Source organism: Rhipicephalus microplus, chromosome X (genome assembly GCF_043290135.1).
Source record: "Rhipicephalus microplus isolate Deutch F79 chromosome X, USDA_Rmic, whole genome shotgun sequence".
Lineage (NCBI taxonomy): Eukaryota > Metazoa > Arthropoda > Arachnida > Ixodida > Ixodidae > Rhipicephalus > Rhipicephalus microplus.
This window is the reverse complement of record NC_134710.1, coordinates 226183988-226206878: the sequence shown is the minus strand read 5'-3', so window position 1 is coordinate 226206878 and position 22891 is coordinate 226183988. Positions and strand designations below refer to the sequence as shown.

Genomic DNA, 22891 nt, shown 5'->3' with positions numbered 1-22891 from the left:
TTTAAGAGTATGCCTGCCTTTTCTGAGATGACCCAATAAACCTATAGTGAGTTGATATTTGTGGTTCCCGAACTCTCTCGTATCCACGTTCCTCTGGGTTACAATGATTTATGTACAGTCAGTGTCAAAAGTTTAAAGACCACGAGACATAAAAAAGCTGAATATACCTGTTCCTTCGGCAGGGAGCCTTGAATTCATATTTACAGCCTGTTCTAAAATTTATTTATTTATTCACAATACTGCCAGTCTCCAAAGAGACCATAGCAGGTGGGCACTACAGTATACAGTTACAAAGAGCACTTAACACTTTCAGGATCGTAAATTGGTAAATAATGTGTAAAAATACAAATCAGCAACCTTGAAGCATACAATCAGCACTTATGCACACCATACACACCAAATACAAGTGAATGCTGCTTTGCATGTCACAGAAAAGCAGACATATCAAGGACGCTAAAAGACGTTATTTTCAATTCTTGATAAGAAATCGCACAATGACTGGGCATTAGTGGTGAAAGGGGTTAACAAACTCCATTCGTGGATGGCAACTGGAAAAAAAAGAGTATTTAAATGCATCATTGTTACATTTATATTCTAATAGAGTATTTGTATGTTGGTGCCGGGTAGCTCGTGTTTGCGAATATTCAACCTAGTTTGAGACATCTATTTTGAAATAATTATGTAGGAGTTGATAAAGAAATTTTAAACGTGCCTGCTTCGCCCGTGTTTCGAGCGTGGGAAGCCCAGAAACAGCTAGAAGGGTAGTGGGTGAATCAGCCAGTTTAAATTTGTTATGTATGAATCTTATGGCCTTCCTTTGTACCTTTTCTATTTTTTTTATGTTAGTCACGGTATGAGGAAACCATACAGTATTTCCATATTCAAGGATTAGTCTAATGAATGTTTTGTAGGCTAGTAGTTTCGTCGAGGTGGGTGCCAGATGGAGCGATCTGCGAATAAAAAATAGTTTTTGCATTGCAGAAGAAGTAACATTATCAATGTGAGCGTCCCACCTTAGATCTGATGTTATTGTTAAGCCTAGATATTTATGTCTCTGTACATTTGTGAGAGCAGCACCATTTATGTTATAGCGAAAGTTAGAGGGTTCTTTTTTCCGTGTTATCGTCATGCATGCAGATTTTTTTACATTGATTGTCATCTGCCAATGAGAGCACCATTCCGCAAGGGTATTAAGAGACTTGTTGAGAGAGAGGTGATCTTGTTGATTGTTAATTTCTCGATAAATGATACAGTCGTCTGCAAATAACTTTATTTTACTATCTATATTAGTAGTTATATCATTTATATAAACGAGAAATAACAAGGGTCCAAGCACAGAGCCCTGGGGCACTCCTGACGTGCGTGAACTATGAAGTTCAACCTATTAGAGTCACAAATTCCTGAGAAACAGTTACCTCAGATCTAGTGGTCACTTAGACTTAACGATCACTTTTTAACCACGTCTGTGTGGTCCTCTCTGGTACATAATGTGTTAACGAAACTTAAGCTGCATTGTCCTCTTGCTCAATAATAAAAAGACTCCATAATAAGTTGAGTACCTTTGACACCAGAACAGAAGCATGCCAATATCTATTTTTTCTAGATCTGTAAAAGCACATTCAGATAAAATTCAAAATAAAGAACCTTGTAAAGATTAATGTAGTCACCTTTAGAGGCTTCTTAAGGTCTGCCGCAGACTGGTCAGCAAGCTGGTTAAGGGTATCATTTACTATATTTTCTCGTCCAACATACAACACCAGGTATGGATTGGATGGTGGCACCACAGGCAAAATCATGCTGGCAATTGTCTGCTGACAGGCTGACTCCATTGCTTGCTGCACAGTCAGACATAAACAGGCACATAAACTGTTTTAAGCGACAACAAGAGTTCAAATCAAAATAGAAGTTATTGACAAAACAAAAGCTGCCTATTTGAGAGAAACAAGCCCAACAGCTTTGAAATTTTCTATTCATATATCTGCCAAATGAAACTTAAGCTTGACGAGCAGTGTATAACGTAACATATGCAGGTACAATAAATAGCCAGCCACATAATGATGTAATGTTTAGGCACACAAGTAAACACACATGTTAAGATATTGACAAAACCAAAATAAAAAATAAGGAGAAAACATGCAGAACAAAAACACGCATTCAGAATTGTTCTTTTTTTCTGGCACTGATACAAACGGTTGACATGGGTAACACATTCAGCTATAACAACTCACAGAGATTATATATAGCAAGCTCTAAATATAATTTTGGCTCACAGGGTATAAAAGTTATTAACCCATAACATTTAACAGTGTTTTAAAAAGTTACTGTAGTTCCCAGCCCCTGCAATGAGTTACCAGGCTCAAATGCCAGTGGTTTACTATATCACATGACAATCCCCTCTGATTATATGTGATGAAATATGAAAGTTTGCACAAAGCCCGACGGTACAGTGTATCTTATGTGTCTTTAACAGCATTTTGTTAAAGACCCAGTCAGCCAGCTCCACCTTTTTTTTTTTAAACCTCCTAAAGAAGCTTGGAAATTCGTAGAGTACACCGCGGCAATCCCGCTTTTCCAATATTACAGCGCTGCGCGCTGCACAAAGCCTCCGTTTCAAAAAACTATTCTCGCACTCCTTTACTACGCCTGACCAATCCTCCTTTCGAAGTGACGCAAAGTCACTGATGGGCAACTTGAAGTAGCACACAGCTCGTTGATTGGTTTAAACCAGTCACAACAGAAGGCTACACCTTCCCCTCCCTGTGAGGGAGAAGGGTGGCGGAGCCGCACGAAAATTTGAAACCGGTTGATACTGATGCTCTAACCCCTGTAACTTCCTTAATATAGCATGTATTCACAAAATTTTTATGGCAGCATGTTCACAAAGCAAAAGTGTGCATATTTTTCTCTATAACAACGTTTGGAGCTTGGGGTTGTTTACTGACCCTTTAAAGCACCCGAATCATTAGCAGTGGCCTAGAAAAAGTGTGGGTTACCGTTATTCATAAAAATAAAATACTATGTACATTAGTTTGTGTGAAAATCCATATCCCACCTGTCTAAACATGAACCATGCAAGAGAAATATCAGTAGGAACAGATGTAAATAAACATGCGTCACCTGCATCTGAATATGAGAGTCTGTCTGCAGGATAAGCGTCTTGGCTTGAGCGTTGAACACAAAAGGATAGTGACAGAAGTACACCTTATTGCTCTAGAGAAAAAAAGACAGATAAAACAAAGGTTGGTTTTGTTTTTTTTTTCCCACAAGCTCTGGCACAAATGATTCGTAAAAAATAATCAGTTAGCCTGATTATTGGGCAAGGTGGCAAAATCCAGGTGCAACATCAGTCATCAAATGAAACTAAATGGTGCAGCTCTACTAGGCAAACCATTTTGCACAGATACCTTTTTTTATTTTCTTTCTCATTCCTTTTATTTGTACTTAGCAAAGTGTTTATGATGGCCTACATTCCTCACTGCATGTGGAGCAAAGGCCCTTTGTCAGGCTTTCAAGTATTTAGCATTCACTCCTTTTTCTGTTCTTGTACAGGAAGAAAGAAACTAAGTTTACATTGGTTGTAATCACATTAATGAGATATGAATTTAGTACATGATTCCATATGCTTCAAAGGGCTGCTGTCAGTGTATATACTACGCTACTGTCAGTGGATATGCTGCAACTATACAAGGCAGATATCATGATTATAAAGCACTAACTGCTACAGTACAGATGTGATGCTTAATTATAGTGCTTCAAGAGTTCCCAAAACAGCTGTTGTTGTAACTTAAACTATGCCTAGGCATAAACGAAATTGGTTCAGGAATACTTTCTCATAACAGTATGATCAGCATGCTAATATGAGGCCTAGTAGTTAAAGGTTCCCTTCCGCTCAAGCCATTTGCCATAAACTTTTTCAATACGTCTTTTTCCTTCAATATGTCTAACCTTTCTGAGCTTAACGTTTAAGCAAAGACTGAAAAAGTTGTCTACATTGATCTCATCTAAACCAAGTGTTTCCTTGCGTCTCTGTCATACAGAGTTTCTTATTAGGCCTGAGAATGGCTGCGTTGGAATACTAGAACATTGATGGAAGTGACATTTAACTTTTTGGAGCATACTTAAGAGCAGGAAATGTACCACTTTGGAGCAGCCATAAATGTTTTGGGAGCAGAAAAAAAAAATGCTAGTTTAGAGCAGCTATTGGTGTCTTAGGAGTTGACATTAAATTTGCTATACATTAAGTGTAGTTTGGAGCATTGTTGAAGCATCTTGTAGATAAAATATTTATTATGAAATATATGTAACAGACAACAATGTAAATTTTATGAATCAAACAATGGCAGGTTGCCAAAAACGAGTTGCCAATTGAGCTGTAATTTAAAATACTAGTATTTGAGGCAGAAATCAAATCAAACCAGTAAAGCTGAGTGCCACATTTTAGAATAAACTACAGTACAGTATAACTGTTGCCAAATAAGCAGTAAATAATCAGTAAAAAGCAATCCTGCTCATTTTCACATTTCACCACATTAGCGAGTATATCTACAAAGCGGAGAAAAAAACAAAACAAAAAAGAACAGCCAAATCAGCTATATGCTTTATATGCCTTGTCACACAAATGACATCAAAGCTAATAATGCTGCACACTAGGTGCACAACTGGAGCATTGTTAAAGCATCTTGTAGATAAAATATTTATTATGAAATATATGTAACAGACAACAATGTAAAATTTATGAATCAAACAATAGCAGGTTGCCAAAAACGAGTCGCCAATTGAGCTATAATTTAAAATACTAGTATTTGAGGCAGAAATCAAATCAAACCAGTAAAGCTGAGTGCCACATTTTAGAATAAACTACAGTACAGTATAACTGTTGCCAAATAAGCAGTAAATAATCAGTAAAAAGCAATCCTGCTCATTTTCACATTTCACCACATTAGCGAGTATATCTACAAAGCGGAGAAAAAAACAAAACAAAAAAGAACAGCCAAATCAGCTATATGCTTTATATGCCTTGTCACACAAATGACATCAAAGCTAATAATGCTGCACACTAGGTGCACAACTGGATGATAGTGCACAAATTCTTTCCAGTTTCTCTAGGACTTATGAGTCGGTCAAACAGTAAATCTTAGTCATTCTCACTCTCTCAGTGTCATTTCAGAGCAGGACTATATTCTCTCCAACCCGTACAAAGAAGTCGTCTACTACTGATTCATTTCGGCTTCCCAGGGAGAGAGCTGTCCTGTACTATCAGCGCTCCCATAGAAAAAAAGTGGCAGCAACTGTCAACTTTCTTTTCACAGCGGCACCCATAAAAACGGGTTCGACGTAGCAGGCTGCACCCTGTGCGGTGCGTAGTCATGGGGTGGTTGTGGTTCAGCTACAGTGTTCCAGAACCTTCTCAAACACGGCAGCCCAGGTGCTAGATTTCTGAGAACTACTGCTGCGACACCATCCCATGCTTCCAAATTGTCGGTCTATTATCACGACCTCGCGTAGGCGACAATGGCTGAGTGGAGAGGTAGGCTCCTTGAGAACTGCAACAGTGATGTCATCTGATGCTGTTCGACCTGACTTTTTTTTTTCTACCAAGAAATTCCTTTTCTTTTTCTCTATATCTTGAGGGGGCCTCAAAGTGTAGACACGCATGTCGTATCAGCTCCGCAGATTTGGAGTGATCCTCGGAGTGAAATCGAAGAATTGACAGGCACCTTCTCATAGTGAAGAAAGTGGAAGTTCCACAGAACCCGTGATACCACTCTGAAGTAGGCGGACAGTTTATTTTCGGCACATTGACCACTTTTTTGTAACGCCGACAAACGCATGCCGCCGTTGCCTCCTGCCGCTGTGCATGATGCACTTGGCCTAGCCCACCGACGCTGGCGTGTTGAGCCCTCTGAAGGCAGCGTCTTCTATAATGCCACAGGATGGCTGCGATGAGCATGGACGGTGAGGACATCCCGCTACAACAGTATGACAATGAAGAAGGTTGAAGCGTTGCGAACAGAAGAGGACGGGCCGATGAGAAATAACCACATCACACGGAGCCAAGGACCAAGTAACGCACTTCTCGAGCGAGAACGTGGTGAGCAATAAGTGGAGGAAGGGACAGAGAGCAAGACAAATATGGCAGCGAGCAGGATGCCCCATCTGCCGAAGGAAGATTTGAAGATAATTGTGCGTCCACATGACTGCTTCAAGGTCACTGACTACGGGATCGTCTAGGATGCTGCGTCACCAATGCCGCGAAAATACCCAGGAAAGAATCTGAAGAAGACACGGTGTGTACCAACTATAAGCAAAAAATTCTAGTGGTCAGCACACCATCGGAGGAGCGTGCTGAAAAACACAGAACCATCGCTCAACTGAAGATTGGGGACAAGGAATTCAATGCCGGAAGATACACTTAAAGGGGTGATTTAAGGAGTAACGCACGAAGTGTTTCCAAGAGAGTTAATGGAAATGCTAGTAGCACCAAGAAATCCAATGGTCCTCATGGCCAAAAGAATGGGAAACACCACGAACGTCATCGTCCTTTTCAATGGGAATCCCGTTCCAAGTTGGGCGAAATATGAAAGAGAAAGTGCTCACTATACCGCAAAAAAATAGATGTGTGCTACCTGTGTGGACACCTTGGTCAAAGAGCTCACGTCTGCCCGAGCCCGAAGAGCAGAATATGCAAAGGATGCGGAACTGAAAACCCACCGCAGGACCACGAGCACGAAGCGAAGTGCCAGCTGTGCGGCAAAGACCACCCTACGGTGGATCGCCATTGCAAGGCCAGATACAAAGTACTGTACCTGGTGGAACGACGCCGCTGGGAACAAGCCCGACGAGAGGAAGAAAGCGATGTACTACAAGATGGAAGCGAAAGCACTGTACAGACGAGGATGGGGCGACTCGAGTCAATGATCAGCACATCAGATGTGGGACGCATCCAGACCGTAAGCCTTCCCCAAGCTTCAAGAAGAAGAAAAGGCCGCTCTGCGTCCACTACCACCACATCTTAGTCAAGGTTCAGATCGAGGTCCAGATAGAGGTCCAGATAGAGGTCCAGACCCAAGAGCAACAATACCGGGTCTCCTCGAGCACAGGGGGGACGAGGATCTCAAAGACCTAAAGGACCGAGTGACGTCTGTGGCACTGCGAGACCCTTCCAGGTGAGCTTGGCTGACACGGTTTCCGGAGCATGCGCGAAGGCAGAGGCTGCTCTTCAAAGTAGGGTTAAGGCGCTGGAGAACGAATTGGCACAGATCAGGCAGAGCAACATTGCATTTATGAATGAGATTAGAAAACTCGGGGAAAAAAATGACCTTCTGAAAAGTGGAGGGGTTACACAAAACGAGGAAACTTCACAAGTTATGACGGAGGAAAAAGACACAGGCAAAGACGCAGCAATGAACGTAGAGCTAGATGCGCTCACCCCATTTAAATGTAAACCTGAGAATGCTCCGAATAAAGCCAGAGTAAAAAAACCCAAATCAGTGGGGACGCCACAAGAAGGACAGGAGGAATTTGCCAATACCATGGAAGCCAAAATGAAAAAGACTGAAAGCAAATTGCAAACTAAGGTCGAAAAACAAGAAGTTAGATTTGAGGCAAACATAGAGGCAAAAATCGAGGCACTAGGCAATACGATATTGCAGGAAGTGCAGCAAATGTTGGCCGATTTCGACACCAAACTAGCAATATGGGGAACGCAGACAAGTGGTGCGGGCCCGGTTAAGACCTCTTTCAAGCCGTACGCTAGGACCTCAGTGCCCACCGAGGGATCGTAGCGCTTGTAACGCCGCCAAGGGCAGATGAAGTAGCTACACGATTCGGCAATGGAATTGTCAAACATATAATTGAAAATGATACATTTTGCAACATCTTAAAGACAGCAGCTTCCCAAATGTTATAATGATGCAAGAAACGCACGGGCTAGCCAAATTGTCGGAATACAAGTCATTCAGCGGTGCCGATAGGGAGACAAAGGTATTACCAACATTGGTTAAGCGAAATCAAGCGGTGGTGCAACACGACACAAAAATTAAGGCAATAGATTACATTCTCCTCGAACTCATACCCATGCGGAAAACGGAGGACAGTCTCTTTGTATTAAATATTCACAGCAGTCCTAAATGCAGACAGCACGAATTCCGCCCGCTGTTTCGCAAAACCCTCGCTATAACAGGCAACCGAGCAGTAGTGATTGGAGGTGATTTCAACACCCCCAGTGGTGGAATGACATATTGCTTTTTGTATTTGTAGCATATTCCGGAGCAGAAAAAATGGTGCTTTGGAGCAGGTTCAAGTGTCTTCGGAGAAGAAAAAAAATGCTATAGCTTAGGGTTGCTATTGGTGTTTTCGAAGCAGATCCATGTTCCTAACAACTCCTGAAGTCTAAAACATCACTTAAGCATTTAATAAATATTTATATTTATTATTAAACATGCCATATACTAGTATACAGCTAGTATACAAGCAGTATAGTTGGCGTAAATCATGGGCGGAGCCTGGGGTCAAGAGAGTCTGGACTTTTCTGGTGTTCAGGCTGGGGAGGACATCCCTTGCAAGTGTCCCACTTGAGATTTAGCTTTAGCACATGATATAATTGAGTTAACAGTTAAGTATAGCACAATCAAACTTTTTAAAAGGCTTTTTATCTTTTACAGCGTACCTGTGTAAAATGCCCCTCAGCTGTGTGATCTATGGAAATCGAAAAAAGGTGAAAAAAAAAAAGACTGAATAGAACGATACAGTTGCTCGAGCTCGAACCCCATGCATGTTTTTTTTTTTATTTGAAAGCATTGTGAAAAAGAAAACACATCGTTGGCAAGCAACATCGCCACCGCTTGGGTACTGGGTTCTAGGCTTCTCTCGCTCGCCTCGTGCTGATCGTCGCCAGCATCTGCTTGACCCTTGCTCTGTCCCGATCGTGTTTTCGACGTAGGGCCACCGTCGCAACACACGCTAATAAACCCCTTTTCAATTGGTGGAGCGTGCTGACGATCCCCGTCGCCTGAACCTGGGTGCTGCCATTCGCCGTTGCCTAAACCTGGAGCTGTGCAACCGAATGCTACCTCCGATCATGGCCACCAGCAATGTGCAACCTGGCTCTTTCACTCCATCCTCCAGCAACCCCGGCGTTCTTCACTTGCGAGAGCCCAAGGTCTTTAGCGGAGCTGATGAGCCTGACGTGGAAGACTGGTTCACTAACTACGAACTGGTGAGCGCAAACAACAAGTGGGATGACGCGGACAAGTTGACTAACGTCATCTTTTACCTCGCTGACGTGGCCGAAATATGGTACAACCACCACAAAAACGACATAAGGACGTGGTCCATCTTCAAAACGTCGTTTGCTGATGTTTTTGGCCGACCAACTGTCCGCAAGTTTAGAGCCGAACAACGCTTGCGGACCAGTTACATCGAAGATATGATTGGTCTTTGCAACCGTGTGAACACCGCCATGGCCGAGTCGGTGAAGATTCAGCATATCCTCAAAGGGATAAATGACGGCGCATTTCAGATGCTACTGGCCCGTAATCCTGCCACCGTTGCGGAACTTGTCACTTTATGTCAAAGTTTCGACGAGTTGAGGAAGCAGCGTGCCCTGACTCGGCCATTTTCCTCACATGCCGATTCGCTCTCCAGTCTTACTTCTGTTCCCGATCACTCACCAATCCTGCAAGAGATTAAAGACTGTATGTGAAGAAGTAGCTCGGCAATGATTCCCTTCACGCAGCAGCCACCGTCCTCTCGTCTGCCCTCACCACTCCGCGACGTAATTGCCGAAGAGGTAGCTCAGGCTGTTCCCGTCGCTGCCCACCAGCAGCCTGTGGCCATGCCTGTTCCCCATGCGCTGGCTATGCAGCCCGTGGCTGCGCCTCTTACGTATGCCCAGGTGGTACGCAGCAGACCCCGCCAGCAGCATTTGCCACCGATGTCTTCAGTTGCTCCCCACTCCGCCCCTTTTTCTACACCTTGGGCTGCACCGCGAGTCAGCAATTCCTGGTGCACTCCTGACAATCGACCGATCTGCTACGCCTTCGGTACTCCAGGACATGTGGCACAATATTGTCGCCGTTGCTTCCAACCACTTCACGACGCTACTCGGTCGTTACCGTATGACCCACCGCCCATGCACCTACCTGCTCCCTATCCCTCACCGCAGTATGGCTACACTAACCTACCCGAGTCTCAGTCACCCCAGCCTTCATCTCAAACTCACTCTCCCCAATGTCCCCAATGCACTGTCCCCGATAACTGTCCCCAATGCATCCCCGACCTGCTTTCTCCAACCGGGAAAACTGAACGCCGCAGTTCCAGAGGCAAGAACTGCGTCGTCGTCGAAACGCTCAAGTCCTCGCACTTCACCTGCTAATGTCGTGGCCATATCTGTCGATGATGTTTCTACCTTTGCCCTTCGTCGACACAGGTGCTGTCGTTTCTGTTATAGCCGCCCAGCTCTGCCGTTCCCTAGGCAAAGTGACCACGCCGCTCCCTGGACTATAGCTTCGTACGGCTAGCGCACAACCAGTTTGACCTCTCGGCCCCTGTACGACCCACATATTCATCCAAGGCTCTATGTATATTGCCAAGCTCATCGTCCTTTCGGTGTGCTCGCATGACGTTATCCTCGGGTGAGACTTTCTATCGCATCATCACGCCGTCGACTGCGCACGTGCTGAAATTTAGTGTTCCCACCTGTGTGACGAACCTTTGCACGAAACTCTTGAGCACTCGCCAAAGCTCGTCGTGCGTGAAGACACCGAAATTCCGTCAGCCTCTCTTGCCGTTGTCTCTGTTTGCTGCGATGACCATAACGATGCTACAGTAATGTTTACACCTTTCGACATTTTCACGAGCCGCAGAGCCGTTTCCGTGCTTTTCGCTACACTTGACGTCACTGCTGGCCGAAGCAGTATTTTCGTCCACAATCCCCTTTCTGCACCGCTTATGCTACTTGCCGGCAAATGTCTCGGTCAAGTGGAGTACCTTGATTCTTGTTTACTTCTTAAGATGCCAGACGAATTGTGCAGTAGCGCCTCTGCTGAACATTATGCCCTTTCCCCACTGAAATGTTCGTCAAGTGACATCTTCTCGAGTTCCATCGCCGACACCTTAAGTGCTCAAGAACTCGCCGAGCTTAATCTCTTCCAGCACTTCGCGAATTCATTCGACCTTTCTCAGCCGCAAGTGGGTCGCACTTCCGCAGTGCACCACAACATTGACACCAGTTCGCACCAGCCATTGCGTCAAAGACCGTACCGTGTCTCTGCTGCAGAACGTCACGCTATCAACCACCACATCGAAGAGGTGCTACCCCGTCGTGTTATTCAACCATCGCACAGTCCTTGGGAATCTCCTGTCGTTCTAGTTTGAAAGAAGAATGGATCGATTCGATTTTGCGTGGACTACCAGAGATTAAACTACCGTATTTACTCGCATAATCCTCGCACTTTTTTGCCGGAAAACTGATGCAAAGTTGGGGGGTGTGAGAACTACGTGGGGAAAACTTTCCGCGAAAACGTACAGAGCGAAAAAGAAAACGAATTGGCTGCAAATCTGGATTCTCACACCAACAACTTACAGCAAGCTTTAAGAAGTACTAATTAGAACTTACCTCAACAATAAAAGCAGAGGTTCAACACAAGGCAAGATTTATTTGAGACACAAAAAGTGCAAGCAATTAGTCGAGAATCAGAATACCATACGCAAAGCTTGTGGGCGTTGTGGGCGTAGCGGTAGCGTTTGTCGCTCAACAGGAGCCCTTAAAAGGTAAACGTAGGACGTCAGTATTGGGCTGATGGCTATTTAACAGTATCGTCCGCAGTTTCCGTCTGAAGAAATAAAGTTTACCGTCAATCCCAGTTTTTGGCACACGGCAGGCCCAACGCGTCTTGAGGCTTTCAGCTGCCGTTACCAGTAGCGAACACAAAGCTCGTTGACTCCAAAGGGCCTACTGGCGGCCCTGTTGCCGTCGTTTAGTGCATGATCTATCACTTGCAATTTAAAGCAGCTGTCTAGCTTCAGTATCACCCCATAACGTGCCAAGATTACCGACACAGCATACAAAACACGCCGCAACGCGCACTGGCCACTTCGGCTTCGCTCGGATTGGATTGAATCTGCGTGCAATAGTACGCTTGATGCTTAAGAGATGGTGCCAGATGGCGCGCGCTATCATCACCAGTGGCTGGAACGAGCAGACGACATTATTGCGGCAGTTTTTGGGGGTGCGATAATTACTCGAGGAAAAAAAGAAATCGCATTTTTTTGGGCGATGTGGGGGGTGCAAAAATTATGTGGGTGCGAGGATTACGCGAGTAAATACGGTAGGTGACGCGGAAAGACGTCTATCCATTACCGTGCATCGACGACACCCTTGACAGTCTCCTAGGAGCCGAATTCTTCTCCTCCTTAGACTTACCATCTGGATACTGGCAGGTTCCTATGGCAGAAGCTGATCGTCAGAAAACTGCGTTCATTACACCAGATGGCCTGTACGAATTTAACGTAATGCCTTTTGGGCTTTGCAATGCTCTCCCCACGTTTGAACGACTCATGGACACACGCTGCGTGAACTAAAGTGGTCTGTGTGTCTATGCTACCTCGATGACATTGTCGTTTTCTCTCTCGATTTTCCTACACATGTGCTTCAGCTCCAACTGGTTCTGACGTGTTAAACCAACGCTGGGCTCCAACTGAACCTTAAAAAGTGCCACTTCACCACGCAAGAGCTGTTCATCTTAGGGCACACCATGTCCAAGCACCACGCGAGAGCTGTTCATCTTAGGGCACACCATGTCCAAGCATGGCGTTCTACCCAACCTTGCAAAACTGCAAGCAGTCACCGAGTTCCCGAAACCTACTACACTGAAAGAATTACACAGTTTCGTCGGACTATGCTCGTACTTCTGGCACTTAGTTCGAAGTTTTGTGTTGATCATGTCACCACTGACCAACCTCCTACGCGGCGACGCAGACCTTTCATCCTGGTCTCCAGACTGCGACGTCGCGTTTGCCACGCACGCTCCGTAGTCTGCTAACATCTCCTCCCATTCTTCGGCATTTCGACCCAATGGCTGAAACGGAAGTTTACACAGACGCTAGCACGATTGGTCTGGGCGCTGTTCTCGCCCAACACAAGCCGGGCTACTCCGAATACGTAGTTGCTTATGCGAGTCGCACGCTCACTAAAGCTGAGGTCAATTACAGCATCACTGAAAAGGAGTGCTTAGCGCTAGTTTGGTCACTTCGCAAGTTCCGCCCTCATTTGTACGGTCGCCCATTCGACCTGGTAACGGACCACCATGCACTTTGTTGGCTCGCCACATTGAAAGATCCTTCTGGCCGCCTAGCTCGGTGGGCACTGCAAATTCAGGAGTACGACATTCACGTTATCTATCGCAGCGGACGTAAGCATTCTGACGCCGGCGCCCTATCGCGTTCACCTTTACCTCCCGACTTGGCCTGCGGAACCACTGGTACCAACTTCGTCGCATCTCTCGACCTCGACTCCTTTGCCAGTGAACAACACAAGGACCCGTGGATCGCTTCCCTTTTTGACCGTCTCTCTGGATCGTCAACCACTGCGGTATCACAATCTCTCAGACGTCAAGCTGCTCATTTTGCCATTCGCGATCGGCTGCTACACCGACACAACTACGCCCCTAAAGGATGTAAGTTGCTCTTGGTTGTCTCCCGCAGCTTGCAATGACAAATATGCGCCTCCTTTCACAACGTATTCGCAATCGCTTCTACTGGCACAGAATGTATAATTTTGTTCGAAAATTAGTTATGGGCTGCCCTGATTGTCAACACCACAAATCACTGCCTTTCCACTTGTCCGGTGCGCTTCAACTGCTTCCGTGCCCTGCCAAACCTTTGAATCGAATCGATATTGATCTCTATGGCTCTCAGATGGAGATCGGTGGATCATAGTCGCAGTGGACCATTTAACACGCTACGCTGAGACCGCCGCCCTTCCAAGTGCCACTGCGCGGAACGTAGCGTCCTTTGTCCTCCATCGCTTCATACTACGACATGGTGCACTTCGAGAACTACTAAGTGACTGAGGTTGAGCCTTCCTATCAGAAGTCGTCATGGATCTGCTTTGTGAATGCCATGTTGTTCATCACAAGACGACGGCATACTACCCGCAGACTAACGGGCTCACGGAGAGATTTAACCACACCCTCGCCGATATGCTCGCGATGTATGTGACATCTGATCATACTGACTGGGATCACATTCTTCCATTCATCAAGTTTGCATACAACACCGCGGCACAGTCTACCACTCGATTTTCACCTTTCTTTCTTATTTATGGATGGGAACCGTCCCACACCATCGACACTCTCCTTCCATACCGTCCTGATGCATCCCAATGCCCATCTGCGTCCCTAGCTGCTTGAAAAGCGGAACAGTGCTGTGAACTCGCACGCACCTTTACGTCACAAGAACAGCAGCGCCAAAAAAAAAAAAAAAAACCAATGTCGACCCTTAACGAAGCCACAGCTATTCCCCGGGATAACTTGTATGGCTGGTGTTCCTTACCAAACCCCTGACCTTTTCTCAAAACTCATCGAGAAGTACGAGGGCCCTTACCGCGTTTTGGTGCAAACCTCACCGGTGAATTTTCTCATTCAGCCAGTTTCTCCATCTGACGACATGCACCGGCGTGAACGTAACACACCGGTGGAAGACGTAACACGCCGGTGGACAGTACCCAAGAGGTGACGATGTTGCTTGCCAACGATGCGTACTCATTGTTGCAAGCAACATCGCCACCTCTTTGGGTACTGGGCTTCTCTCGCTCGCCTCGTGCTGATCGTCGCCGGCATCTGCTTGACCGTTACTCTGTCCCAATCGTGTTTTCATCGTAAGGCCACAGTTGCAACACACGCCAATAAATCCCTTTCCAGCATAATTTCATTCCTATATAAATAAAAATACAACCCATACTAAATATACGAATCGGACACTATGACCTGATATGTGTCACCCCTTGGGATTTTTCTGGAGTTGCGCCACTGAGTAGCATTCTAGGATGATAGTGCATACAGTTTGCTTTTTGGTTTTGCTTATGCTCATGGGATGGTCCCATGGTTCAACTTCATTTTTTTTAGTTTGCCAACACCATTTTGGAGCTGGTTTGGAGCAGTTACTAGCAAATATTGCTTTTGGAGCATCATGGAGCAGCATTTTCATTTTGAAGCAGTTTGGAGCAATTGAAGCAGCACTTCCCTCACCTCGCCCACCCCCCCCCCCCCTCCTGGTGCATAGGGATACAGGATCGAAACCCAGAAAGGCGGCAACTTGTGGTTGGACGCGCAGGAGGAGGAGGGCCTGACGCTCGTGATGGATCTATCGATTCCTACGAGAATAGGTACTAGCATTTGCGGGGATACTACGCCAGATTTGACGTTCACTAAAAACGTACTGAACATGCAGTGAACCAATAAGCAACACGACTTGAGAAGCAATCATTCTATACAAGAAATAACAGTGAGGGCAGGGCCCCGGAAGGCAAAAGGCAGACAACTTAAAATAGTCAACTGAGACAAGTTTAGGAACATTAGAGATGAGCCCGGCAAAATGATACAGAGTATTAAAGAATGGACCGAAAAGTTAAAACGAGACATGGCGGCAGCTACGCAAATGATGCCACCGGAAGCGCAGCTAGAAAGTGTAGACAATAAGCTCCCGTGGGAAGCTAAGGAAGGGTTACAACAGAGTTTGAAAAAACAAAAACACAACCAGACACTTCATAGAAGGTTAGCTAAATTAAACAGGGATATAGAGCAGTACGCCCAGCAGCTGTGCAGACAACAGTGGGAGGAAAAATGCAATGACATGGGCAACCAGATAGGAATGGCGAAAACGTGGAACATTCTTAGACATTTGTCAAACCCAGATGAGAACAAGTTGGCAGAAAAGCACAATATTAATCGGTTAATATTAATCGGTTAATATTAATCGGTTAAATGTTTCAAAGTCCAGAGCAGCAATTCCTCAATGAAATCAAGAGAACATACATCTCTCAAGCACTTTGCGTTACACACCCTGATTACACAGGGCTAGCAAATGATAATTTAGACAATGAGATCAGAGAGGCAGAAGAGAGGGCCACCTTGCAGAAACTCAATACTAAATGAGCACCTGAACTAGATGGCATAACGAACAAAACGCTACGTAATTTGGATGATGAGTCCGTAACCAAGTTAACTGAATTCATTAACAAATCATGAAAGGCTGGACCAATTTTGCAATAATGGAAAACGGCAAAAATCGTGTTAATACCCAAGCCAGGCAAGCTAATGCAGACTGTGAACCATCTCTCTCACATCTTATGTGGGGAAACTCATGGAGCCGCAATAATAGGATTCAGGAGGAACTTCTCAACGCAGGACTTAATGCTACAGTTAAAACATCAAATTATAAATGATCCAGGAACAGCGACAAAGGCGATTCTAGGGTTAGACCTCAAGAAGGTCTTTGATAGTGTAACATATGCAACGATGCTAAAAAAGGTAAATGATCTAGTACTGAGACAACGGACGTACAATTACGTACGTAACTTTCTGACGGGAAGAAAAGCAAAGATCATGATAGGGGGACCCCTGTTTCAGAGGAAATTGAGATGGGCAGTGGAGGTGCGCCGCAAGGCTCGGTATTATCGCCTATGTTATTCAATTTAGCCCTATAAGGACTACTGGCCATGCTCCAAGCAATCGAATGACTCGATCATACAATACAGTAAAACCTCGTTAATTCAAAGTCACTGGGGCCGCAAGAAAGCTTGGAATTAAGCAGGTTTTTGAATTAACAGAACATACAAAAAGTGGGACGCAAGGAACTTGAAACTATTCAAACTAATCAGTGCTCGTCGTTTGCTGTGCCGGCTAGCTTGCGGCTCCAAAGGTTATGTTTTCCAGCAATACCTGGTCTTTGTTTTGCCGCGAACATGGAGGAATGATGAACCTTGCTGCTGCCACCGAAAAAAAAAAAAAAAAAACGCGGTCGTGATCGACTGAAATGTGCACCTGCAGAAAACAAGACATCTTCACTGCAACGCAGTAGTGACATGCGGGCAGCATGACGCCTGCTCCTCGCTGCGTTAGCACGTCATAATGCGACCATTCGCACATTCTTTCTATTATAATCATAAATTTTGTATTGGCCAGTATGACGAAGATCACGATGTGTTTTGGCTAGAAAAAAATATTCTTTGAAATTTACGAACTTAGTTTTCAATGTAGGTGTTGCTGGCAAGAACTCCGCCAGCAGTGCAAAAATGCGAATTGCTGGAGCGACCGGCAATCGGAGGTTCGCATAGATCGCGATTTTCGCTAAACTGTTCTTTATTAATTTCTTTACAATCCCGAAAGAATAGGTAAACCACGACCCGCTGGCGTTGCGAGAAACATGCAATAAGCTTCCCACGTGTCATTTCTGTGTTGCAGTAAAGCACGGCTCGTTTTCCACAGGCGCACGTTTTGGTTGACCACGAGACCGTTTTTTCTTAGTTTTTTTTTTTTTCAATAGACCTAGCGAGACTAGGGTTCTTCAGCTGCCACTTTTTAGTATCGATACGTTGTAATGCCTTGTGGCAATTAATGACCATCGTTTCCACGGATTCACGGCGAAATCGGGATCTGGAACTGGCAATGGCACCCAAAGTTTTCTAATTAACCGAACTGGTGCCAGCCGCCATTTCAAATTATCCACTCTAAATTACACTGGAAAATACGAGACTGCAGAAATCCTTCGAATTAAGTGGGATTTCGAAATAACCGAGTTCGAATACCGAGGTTTTACTGTATATGCAGACATCACCCTATGGTTGAGAAACGAGAGTTACGGATAAATAGAGGAAACACTTCAAACAGCAGTCGAAACAGTGGACCGATATCTAGAAGGTACTGGGCTAGCCTGTTCTGAGGAATAATTGAAGCTGTTGCTGTACATACAGACTCGTAGAGGTCGCAGACCAGGCAACTGCCTACACGATCTCGCTCATAGAGAAGAAATACAGCTAAGAACAGCCGATAGAAAAACCATCCTCATGGTCGACAAGATCAGGGTACTGGGTCTGCTCATCGAAGCCAAGGGCAACAACGGAGAAACCCTCAGACAACTGTGCAACTGTAGCTCAAATAATGAGGCTCATAAAAAGGATAGGAAATAAGCACAGTACCATGAGGGAGGAAAACATGATGAGGTTGATACAGACATTCGTGATAAGCAAAATAGTATACGTAGCGCCGTACTTGAAATGGCAAGTCGCGGAAAAGATCAAGTTAGACTGCCTCATTCAAAAAATGTTCAAACTAGGCATAGGGCTACCGATTAGCACATGCACAGACAAACTTCAACAACTAGGCCTGCACAATACCATAGATGAGCTAATTGAGGTGCAAGGTATGGCACAATATGAATGTCTCTCTAAGACACGAGCAGGAACGCATATCCTAGAGCGACTAGGCATAACCTATCACACATAACACGGTGTCAAGGTGGACATTTCAAGAGAGACCAGGGAAACAATGATGATACCCCCCTTTCCAAAAAACATGCACCCCAAACACAATAAGGCCAGACGAGAGACCAGAGCAAAGAAAATACAGAAAAAGTTTGGTAATGACAAGGATGCAGTTTCCGTAGACGCTGCTCGGTACAAGCACAGATGGGTGTTTATGGCAGCCATAATCGACAGCAACAAACGCGGTACGAGGGGCGCGACGACATGCACCACAAGTACCGAGACAGCGGAAGAGGTAGCCATAGCACTCGCAGTAGCTCAAACTCAATCGTGATAGTCAGTGACTATCAAACGGCAGTGAGACAATGGCCGAATCTCCCCAGAGGCACTACGAATTCTACTAGGAGGGTGTTAAGCAAGCAACAGAAATACATACATTATATAGACACTTGTTCACGCCCTCGCGGGAAACCGCAACAACAAGGCTGTACATGATGCAGCTCGAGAACTTGCCGACAGAGCTGCCCTTTCAAGTGCTCCCCCGCATCCTACGGTGATGACAGCGTGGTAGACGAGTGGGAGTGGGAAGACAGAATGACTAGATACAATGACATTACAAAACATTATAGATTACAGAGGGGCACATTCCTGCCCCTCACTTAAAATTAACAAAAAAAAAACAGTCTGTCGAATGGCGGCAGTTACAAACTAGGACATATCCGAATCCTGAACTCTCGCACATTATATATTCCGATATCTACAGGTGCAAGTGTTGCGACTCCAGAGCCACTTTGGAGCATATGTTATGGGAATGTAGAGAAATTAGTGCCCATAACGAGTATGCAACCTCTAGTGACAGCCTTCGCGCGCACGCGCTCGGAAGCCGCAATGCTCAGCCTTGTCCTTGAAGATCAGATGTGGGCTGCCCAGCGGGCCGGGGAAGCCGCCAGAAATTAAGGACTCCTGGCCGTAACCTAGGCAGGGCCATTAGCCCACCCCGCCAACTCGCCGGACTTTGAATAAAGTTCTTTCCTCCTCCTCCGCCTCCTCTATATATTTTTCTTTCTATTTTTCTTCAATCGTTCTCTTTCCCATCATAGTTATTGCATTCCATGCCGGACGAATCAGCATACGTATTCTGGGAGCAAAGCAGAAGAGAATGAAGGCAGCTAGCGCTGTTTCATGATGATCATTGTCTTTCTATGAGAGATGGCAAACCTGAAGCATAGCAGTTTGGCTGTAAAAAAATCAGCTGTCCCTCCGGTGCACGGTCGGTTTCAGCATTTTTGTGCCTGACGCAGCCGGCCATCCACCCTATTCTGCATGCTGTGCTGCGAGGGAGCGTGCGCCTGTTGAATCCTATAGAGCCTTTACAGACGAAACATCATTCCCTTTACCGTTCCTCTGTAAATATAATGAGTGATTGTCACAGTTCCACCAATCCTGAATGAAACGCTGGCATTCCTCCGTTCCTCCCAAAAGAAACTGGTTCCTGGAATGTCGTTCTTTGATATTCCATTCCGTACAACACTGCTTATAAGGGTACATTAACAAGCAGCATTCAAATAGCAAAATTAGACTTTTAGCCAACTTCTTGCAGATGATCTATTTGTTGAAATAAGCTGAGTGTGCCTCTGTGAGTGAAAAGAGACAACCATTTCTCAAAAGTTGTACATACCGTATTTACTCGTGTAATCTTCGCACTCCCATATTTCTCGCACCCCCCTCTTCGCCCAACAACAATAAGATTTTTTTTTTTTTCCTCGAGTAATATCACACCCCCGAAAACTGCCGCAATAACGCCGTCTGCTCGTTCCAGCCACTCATGATGATAGTGTGTGCCATCTGGCACTATGTCTTAGGCATCAAGCGTACTATTATTGCACAAAGATTCAATCCAATACAAGCCAAGCCAAAGTGGCAAGTGCGCGTTGCGGCATGTTTTGTATGTTGTATCGGTAATCTCGTCACGTTATGGGGCGATACTGAAGCTACACGGCTGCTTTCAAGTTGAAAGTGATAGATCATGATCTAAACAACGGCAACAGGGCCGCCGGTAGGCCTTTTGGAGCATACAAGTTTTGTGTTGGGCCTGCCGTGTGCCTAAAACTGGGATTGATGGTAAACTGTTTCCTCAGAAGGAAACTGCTGACGATTCTGTTAAACAGTTAGCAGCCCAATACTTACGTCCTACGCTTACCTTTTGAGGGCTCCTGTTGAGCAACGAACGCTACTGCCACGCCCTCAACGCCCACAAGCTTTGCGTATGGTATTCTAATTCTTGACTATTTGCTTGCACTTTTTGTGTCTCAAATAAACCTTGCCTTGTATTGAAACTGTGCTTTTATTGTTGAGGTAAGTTTTAATTAGTACTTCTCAAAGCTTGCTGTTAGTTGCTGGTGTGAGAATCCTAATTTGCGGCCACTTAGTTTTTTTTTTTCGCTCTGTACATTTTCTGGGAAGTTTTCCCCGCGTAATTCTCGCACCCCCCCCAACTTGGCATCGGTTTTCCGCCAAAAAAAGTGCGAGGATTATGCGAGTGAATACGGTAAACTGTCATAACTCTAATAGATAAAGGAAACTCAACACGGAACTTTAACATAAAAAATGATGAGAAAATTGGAGCATTTAGCCATGCATGAAGCATCCCTAAAGCATCATATACGCCACAGAAGAAAATCAGTCAATATGATAGAAGCTTCTGATCTTCACAGTCACTTTTATGTTAAAATATTCTAGATGGGTAAACCAAAGCACAAATTTTTTTTTACCTCATGAGTCAAGTCTCTCATGCATCTCCTACCAGAAAAAAATTTTAGAACCATCAAATACAGGCTTGATTGATTGATTTATTTGTGGGGTTTAACGTCCCAAAACTACCATATGATCATGAGAGACGCCGTAGTGGAGGGCTCCGGAAATTTCGACCACCTGGGGGCAGAGGTTCTTTCTTATCTTTCATTGCCACTAGCACCAAAAAAGGCACACAAGGGGGATATGTCCCACCCCAAATGTTACATCACTACAAATGGATCTAATTACTTCTCTCTATATTTTTAAAATGCATTGCCCACTACTTATGGTTCAGCCATGAGCAGCACCAGACCATGGCAGCACCCTGCATCTGTTTTGGTGCTTACACGACACAGCTGGTAGGTTTTAAGATAATCTGCTGGTGAAGCATTATTAAAACAAGTCAGTACTGGCTGAACCCACTCACATTATAGTTCGGCCAGTCTGCTGCATAAGCAGCGACAATAACGCAAAGGAGCAGACAAGCTATCCTTGGCTGTTTAAACCCAAAACTATTATTTGCTGCTGAATCAAATGGAATAATGTTTGGCTACATGCTCAGAGAAGCCTAACATATATTCAGAAAAATTTTCCATCTTTGAAATATTTTGTAATGTTCCTTAAAAGCACGAAGTATAAGATCAGCGCTTACACAACTAAGAATTTTCGTACAGACAAACTTGTGACACAGACGATCAAATGGCAACACTTACCCTATCTTCGCTGCTGCCCTGAATCCACTGAATATAGTCTAATTGGACATCCACCTTATCTGTGACTTCAGGTATGTAAAAGTTTTCATATGAAACCAAGCCACCACACTCTTTGTTGACCTGTCGTGAACAAAAATATTTAAAAAATTCCAATAGCAAAAGAATCAATCTTTAATATACACTGCTAGAAATTGCACTACAGGTGCCACAGTATATTAAAAAAAATCAAGACATGGTGATATACAAGCTCAAATGTTAGCAAATACATTTATTATATGTGTGTTGCATTACACATAAACCAAGGCTGAACCTCCATGCTACACCTATGCTTTTAACTAGATTGAGTAGCGATGAAACATATGAACTTATATAAAGGCATTTGTCAGGACCATGAATTAAAACTACTCAAATTTTGTGGATAATTATTTGAATATCAAAGCTACATGCTAATAGCATGAGTTGAATCTACATTTACAGCAACTCTCATTTGAGTGAATTTCAAGGGATCCAAATTTCAATGAGTGAATTTCAAGGGATATTCACTACAACACGAAACAGCATAGGGCATAGCAGACATTGAGTCAAAGACGTGAAATGCAATATATGCAATACATCAATACATATAAATGCAATACATCTATATACATATAGTGCATACCCTATTTATAGAATTTTTAAAGTCAACTCAAATGTAGGTCGACCCCACTTAAATCGCACAGCAGGAAAAAAGATTTTGTAAAGGAAATTCGTGTACGATATCACTAAGCAAAACATCCTGTGTGAAGGTGGCTTCGCATCAGTGCTTCAAGGCTAGACAGAAAAGCTAGTTCTGCAGCCATCCACAGAAATTATGTTTAAAAATTTCTCCAAGAATCAATGCTGAGTGTGCAAGTCATACATGAGA

General features: G+C 44.5%; 1 protein-coding gene across 2 annotated transcripts in view; it reads right to left on the bottom strand.

Annotated features, from left to right (window-relative positions):
• The window catches only part of Herc4 (HECT and RLD domain containing E3 ubiquitin ligase 4), a 206327-nt gene that overhangs the window by 67115 nt on the left and 116321 nt on the right, over positions 1–22891 (bottom strand). For both annotated transcript variants that reach the window (XM_037435637.2, XM_037435639.2), the window contains 3 exons: positions 21988–22107; positions 3118–3210; positions 1668–1835 (listed from right to left, as the gene is read on the bottom strand). In XM_037435637.2, the coding sequence (XP_037291534.1) occupies positions 1668–1835; positions 3118–3210; positions 21988–22107 (381 nt within the window). The remainder of the gene's footprint in view (positions 1–1667; positions 1836–3117; positions 3211–21987; positions 22108–22891) is intronic.